Source organism: Rutidosis leptorrhynchoides, chromosome 8 (genome assembly GCF_046630445.1).
Source record: "Rutidosis leptorrhynchoides isolate AG116_Rl617_1_P2 chromosome 8, CSIRO_AGI_Rlap_v1, whole genome shotgun sequence".
Lineage (NCBI taxonomy): Eukaryota > Viridiplantae > Streptophyta > Magnoliopsida > Asterales > Asteraceae > Rutidosis > Rutidosis leptorrhynchoides.
The window spans coordinates 277,790,667-277,797,170 of NC_092340.1; the positions used below are offsets into that span (position 1 = coordinate 277,790,667).

General features: G+C 36.1%; 1 protein-coding gene across 2 annotated transcripts; it reads right to left on the reverse strand.

Moving 5' to 3' along the window:
- Positions 1-268: 268 nt before the first annotated feature.
- Positions 269-4,837, reverse strand: LOC139862647 (alpha,alpha-trehalose-phosphate synthase [UDP-forming] 6-like). Of its 2 annotated transcripts, none has more exons than XM_071851269.1 (4): positions 4,750-4,837; positions 2,121-4,135; positions 1,135-1,408; positions 269-744 (listed from the first exon to the last, which is right to left on the reverse strand). In XM_071851269.1, the coding sequence occupies exons 2-4, from the start codon at positions 4,127-4,129 to the stop codon at positions 445-447; spliced, it is 2,583 nt and encodes an 860-aa protein (XP_071707370.1). In that variant the 5' UTR covers positions 4,130-4,135; positions 4,750-4,837; the 3' UTR covers positions 269-444. The 2 variants fall into 2 exon arrangements, with proteins under 2 accessions (XP_071707370.1, XP_071707369.1); XM_071851268.1 differs by lacking the exon at positions 4,750-4,837 and adding an exon at positions 4,490-4,650.
- Between the last annotated feature and the right edge of the window lie 1,667 nt (positions 4,838-6,504).

A 6,504-nucleotide genomic window follows, 5' to 3' on the forward strand; every position in this document is an offset into this window, starting at 1 on the left:
ACTCGCCCTCCCGGATAGCCCGAACAGGGAAAACCTGCTACCTTTTTTTAACGCAGACTCCTCCGCATTCATGATCTTAAACTTGCGTGAGTTGCTCCTTTGTCACTCTACAATCCTCCTAATCAGTTATCCAATATTCGCCTTCATAAATCATCATGATTCCTCTTTCAACCCGTAGGCTCTAATAACCTGAATATCATCTGCACACAATTCTACGCGCGTGGAATTTAGATATGAATCGAGGGCACTTACAAACTACAACTCGATCCATTAACTAGCACATCATGTGATATTGCTAACGATTACAACTTACTGAAAATCTCTATTGTCGTCTCCAATTCGACTTACAAGCCAATCCACAGTAATTAAATATGTACACACTAACTAATTGAATCATAAGTTTCAACAAACGATGAACCGCGATACAGTAACCCTAAACTGTTGCTAGAATGCAAATTCATTATCAGATTGTTCAGAAACCGAAGCTAATCCTTGCATCAATCTAGCAATTTCAACAGTGTCATCGAGATAATATTTAGCCTTGCTCGGTTTATTCCCAACTGTGCAAGCGAAAACTTCAGCCTTTTGAGATATCAACTCACCAGACGCTACAGAACTAGTTATCACCTCGAACATATCTTCATCTGATCGGTCATCTCCTATGCACAAAACAAAATCTGGAATCATTCTTCTCTCTGTCATCGTTGTTAATAATCTTTTCGCCACCAGTCCCTTGCTTACGCCCTGCACGCGTATATATTATATTTATAATTTAAATAAAATTACTCGGATAGTCCCTTTGGATATCCCAAATTTTTCTTAATTTTTTTTTATTTGCATTGGTAGTCCTTTGACTATTGAATTTTTTTCACTGATATTCCCTCCTCAGTTGACCGTCTATTTTCATGGACACAGATAACAGAAAAAAATAGACGGACAACTTACAAATGGAGGGAGTATCACTGAAAAAATACAACTCAAAGGACTAAGAATGCAAAAAAAGTAGTTCGGGACTATGCGCGAAAATTTGGGTAAACCAGAGGGACTATCCGCGTAAATTTTTCTATAGTCTATTCTACAGTATTATGTTATGTTATTTGTCAAGCAAACGCACGGAGTGAACCAGAATCAAACCTGTGGTTTGACCTCAACGATACACTGGCCTCGTTTAACTGTAACGGGTTCATTTGCAAGCACGCTCTCGAGATGATCAAGAAGCTCTTTAGCTTGACAAGATCCAAAATCAGGGTCCGCGTCTTCATAAGACCACACCAAGGCTGTTTCTTTATCTTCAATTGTTGACCCATCAGTTGTCTCGGTGTAAAGGGTCATAACGGGTCGAGCATTCTGCTTCCACCCACATTCTTCGAGTTGTACATTAGTCTCCCATTCTTCATCACGCTTCAGCCTAAACAGCCAACAAGATACAACCAATATATTTACTTCAGAATTTCGATTTAAGTTCTAATCATTATTTACAGATATATAGAAATTAGCTGAAAAGGATACATAATTAATGGGTTGAAAATCTCTTGGTATGTACTTTAATGCATATAAAGTTGAGAATTGGTATTTATAATGACATTTCATTTATCATATTTGACTCAATACTCAGTAGTGACATAATAAATGTATTTTTTTGAGAAAAATTAGTCTGGGTTAATATAACCCAACCCATTTTGACCTGTTACCCAAGCTGACCAAGTTTCTAACTATAGTTCAAATGAGCGAAAAGGGTCCGTGCGCGTTGATGCAGTAATTGGTTACGCTCTATACCTAAAACCTTTTATTAAAAAATGACGTCAGCATTATGTCAGATGACGTCAGCAGAAAATTGACCAGATGCCCTCACTGATGAACAGTAATATTAGGGCATTTTGGTCATTTAACCATGGCCAATTTTAGTATGTTGACCGCACGCATTGATATAGTAATTGGTTACGCTCTATACCTAAAACCTTTTATTTAAAAAAAATTGACGTTAGCATTATGTCAGATGACGTCAGAAGAAAATTGACCATATACCCTCACTGATGAAAAGTAAAAAGGGGGCATTTTGGTCATTTAACCATGGCCAATTTTAGGATATTGAAGTAATAATGAACAAACGGTGAATGTACCTAAGGAAACATCCATGTTCTGCTGCAAGCCCGAGTTTTTCACAATCAGCAAACCATTCATTAAGTGTGGTTCGGCTTTTCGCACTTACAACAAAAACCATGTTGTTTTTATCTCTACACAAAGCGTTAAGCATTTCAATCGTCTTAGAACTCGGGCTTTTATCAATAGAAGATTGAGGCATTAAAGTACCATCATAATCCAAAAGAATCGCTCGTGTAGTAGTCCGTTTATAAGCCGAAACAATATGTTCCATCGAAAGTTTCCTAAAATTCAAATCTAACGCAACCACACGAAAACTCAACCCGAACCCAATCCCCCAACACCTCCTCCTCACGTGATCTTTACACGTTCGTTCTAAATCTTGAAAAAAACTATGCGCCCAATACCCGACATCATGACTACTGACGTATTTATAATGTTTCTCGTGTCTCATTTGCTTCTCGGGTTCACTTAGTTCCAACGCACAATCCATCGCATCCGCAACTGCATCTATGTTCCACGGGTTGACCCGTATAGCCCCACTTAAAGACGGTGAACAACCTATGAACTCCGAAACAACCAACATGCTTTTTTTAGGTTTCGATGGGTCCAAACCTAATACCTTTTCAAGTCGCTCGTTTCCTTGACGACTAATAACGTATTCATACGGTATAAGATTCATCCCGTCTCTAACAGCTGTCACTAAACAACACTCTGCAGCCACATAATAAGCGACCCGCTCATAAAACTTAAGTGGCTCATCAACTAGTATAATCGGTTCATACCCTGGTCTACCGAACGTCTCGTTAATTCGTTTGACCGTAGAATAGGTCTCGGTTTTGACTTCTTTAACATCTTTTCCCGTTCCTCTAGCGGGATTTGCAATTTGAACTAAAACGACTTTTCCTTGCCACTCGGGATGCTGAATTAAGAGCTGTTCCATCGCTAATAATTTCAAACTTATACCTTTAAAAATGTCCAAATCGTCAACCCCGAGCAGCATTGTTTTGCCCTGATCTTGAAACTGATTTACGAGCTCGGAAACTTTTGATTCGGTTTCGGGTAGGTTTAACACAGATTGAAGCTGGTTCATATGAATACCGACCGGAAGAATCTTAATAGTAACAGTTCGTCCATAATACTCTAAACTTATATAACCTCGTTTGGATTCGTACGAAATTCCCAATAATCGACTACAACAAGACAAAAAATGACGCGCGTAATCGAACGTATGGAACCCGATAAGATCCGAATTTAAAAGAGCTCTAAGTAGCTCTTCTCGAACGGGTAACGTTTTGTATATCTCCGATGACGGAAACGGGCTATGCAAGAAAAACCCGAGTTTGACCCGATTAAATCTTTTCCTTAAAAAAGTTGGTAACACCATGAGATGATAATCATGGATCCAAACGTAATCATCTTCCGGGTTTATAACTTCCATAACTCGATCCGCAAAAATCTTGTTTACCGACACATAAGCTTGCCATAAAGACCGATTAAATCTTCCACCAAGATCGGGTGATAACGGTAACATATAATGGAACAAAGGCCATAAATGTTGCTTACAAAAACCATGATAAAATCTTGTAAATAATTCATGTGGTAAAAAAGTAGGCACACATTTAAAAGTTTCCAAAAGTATTTGAGAAACTTCATCTTGTTCATTTGGATGAACATCTTCTTTTAAACAACCGACGTAAATAACGTCGATTTCATCGTCTCCTAAACCGTCTTTTAGTTGCAAAAGAAGCGAATTTTCGTCCCAACTAAAATTCCAACCTTTTGACCCGTCGGTTTTTCGATGAGCTTTGATGGGTAGTTGGTTAGCTACAATGATCAAACGGTCGTGTTGGACCGATGAAGACGATATGTCGGAGCACACGCTTTCTGACCGGTCGTCATCGATGTCGGAAATTATTCCGGCAACCGTCATAATACGAGGTATTTGTCGTGTCATTCGAGTAAACGAAGGCGACGATAGCTCGCCGGATGCGAGATCTAACAAATTTGAATATGATCTAGACACCATTTTTAACTACAACAAACATTATTAAATCAAGTTAATAATTGAACATAAAGATAAAATTCATATAAACAAATTTGCAACATTTAATAAATCCCTAACTTAAAAGACTAAAATGGTGCGAGTTTATACCACCTAAAAATCCAATTAATATCACTAATAAATTCATACCATTTTCACCAACACCAAAAAATTATGAAACTAAATTCAAGGAATAATAAAATGAAATTTAGCTCTGTATCTATTGAAACACATCAGAAACAAAAAAAATTCAACTAAAATCATGAAGTTATAAGAACATGATGGGTGAAATTTCATTAAGAAACTGTATTTAAATATTAACTAAAAGGGGGTTAAATTAATTACCTGTAGGAGTACATACACAGCAGCAAATTGAAATTAAATTAGGTGAAAAGGGGAAGAAATTTGTGTCAAATGAAACCCTAGAAGAAGAATTTATATTTTATTTCTCTAGATCAGTGATACTACCAAACTAGCCTACTCACATGGTTAAAGAGTTGTATCTACTGTTTTGTTGGGTATCAATAAATTAAATTAATTGTTACAACAACAAATAAAAACAAAACAAATATGAGGATTTTTCGAGAAATAATGGAGAAAATTACCAGGATTTATTTTATTGTTTTCTTTGAACTCTTTTCAAGATTTACTTTAGTTTAATTTAATTTAAAATTTTAAAAAAAAATGGGGAAGTGAAACTTGAAAAGACTAAAGTGGGGACTTTCATGGAGCTTTTATGTTTATGTATAAACTGTTTTTACTCGAAGTGGGAGATGATATATCCACTCTCATTTTTTATTCATCCAACATTATTATAGATAAACTTCCTAAAATGCCCTTGTGTTTAATTATTACTAGTATGTTTTATTATCACCATCTCTCTCTTCCTGTCATTTGAATATCGAAGTAGTACCGTATCACAGCAAAATACATAGTCTAACATCTATCTCATCCTGTTATCTGATTATCGGAAAACCTCCTTACCAAAATATACATGAATATAAAAAAATACAATTTGGGTCTGTCTCTCATTTCAATGGTCCTTGCACCACTTTATGTAAAGAGTTGTTAGCTTTTTAGATTCTTCAATACTTCTTTTTCATATATTGATCTTTGTCTTAGATAATACTCCGTAAAATGAGAGTGTCTGAAGGTAGTATGAGAGTGTCTGAAGGTAGTAAAAGACTAACATAATTTACAAACTCAGCCGGAAAGAAGTTTCCGGTTAAACGACGATAACAATCGGTGCAAAATTTCCGGTGATGGTGAAATCATGTTTGTTTGATTCAGAAAAAAAAAAAAAAATCAAGTTAAATAGTGGTAGTGGTTTGAATTTTTCTAGTCAACAGAAATGGGTGATGCTGATTAAAAAGATGGGTGGTTTTGGATGTTGGGGAGATAGAGAATAAAGGTAACTTTGGAATAGGGTAAAAGATGAAGTGGTTTCAGGGTTCTGTAGTGTTACTCGATTAATCGAAGACAATAATATCATAGGGGCATTTTGGGAAGTTAACTAAAATAATAGTGGATGAATAAAAATTGAGTGTGGAAATATCGATTCCGTGGAAATGGTAGGACTGAGAAATTGAGAAAACTTGGTTAGACGTTTTAATCATTAGTTAATTACAAGTGAATTAGTTAATGGTCCTTCAATATTCATAATCAACACTATAAGCCCCCTAACTTCTAGTTCTACTAATAATACATGATATATCATCAAAACCTTTTCTTTAACGTATTTCGTATTCGATCTGTTTTTCAAAACACCAAAAATATAACAAACTAGTAAGATGCTAAAAATTGTTCAAAGAAAATTGAATCTAGAGATTCTAATCAAACTTAACTAACTTAGATCTAAAGGATAACCAATCAAAAGCAATAGCAACAATGTTTTTTAAAAGATGTCTCTTCATGAACAAATCGAAGTTGAATACAATATCGTTCTTGAGCCGCCAAATAGACCAGAGAGATGTGATATATATTCAATGCAAAACAAGCACAACTTTTGGGTCAGGGGAGGCCGAAGCTAGCCAATTTCGAAGCTCTAACCCATTTGACCACTTAGGCATGGAAATACGCGTCCATGAAGCAATGAAACTCCGCACTTGAGAAGCAGTCCGACAATGAAAGAAAATATGGTCGGCATCCTCCAAGATAAAACCACAATGGAGCACGAGAAACTAGAACAATACACATTCTAGACCTGCAGAATCTTCTTATGAGGCAATCAGTTAAGCAAAAGATGTCAATAGAAAATAAGAACTTTTGAGGGGATCACTTTATTTCAGTAAGTGTGTCGGGAAACGTCCATAGAGCAGTCTAAAACATGACGAGGAGAGCTAACCGAGAACACATTATCT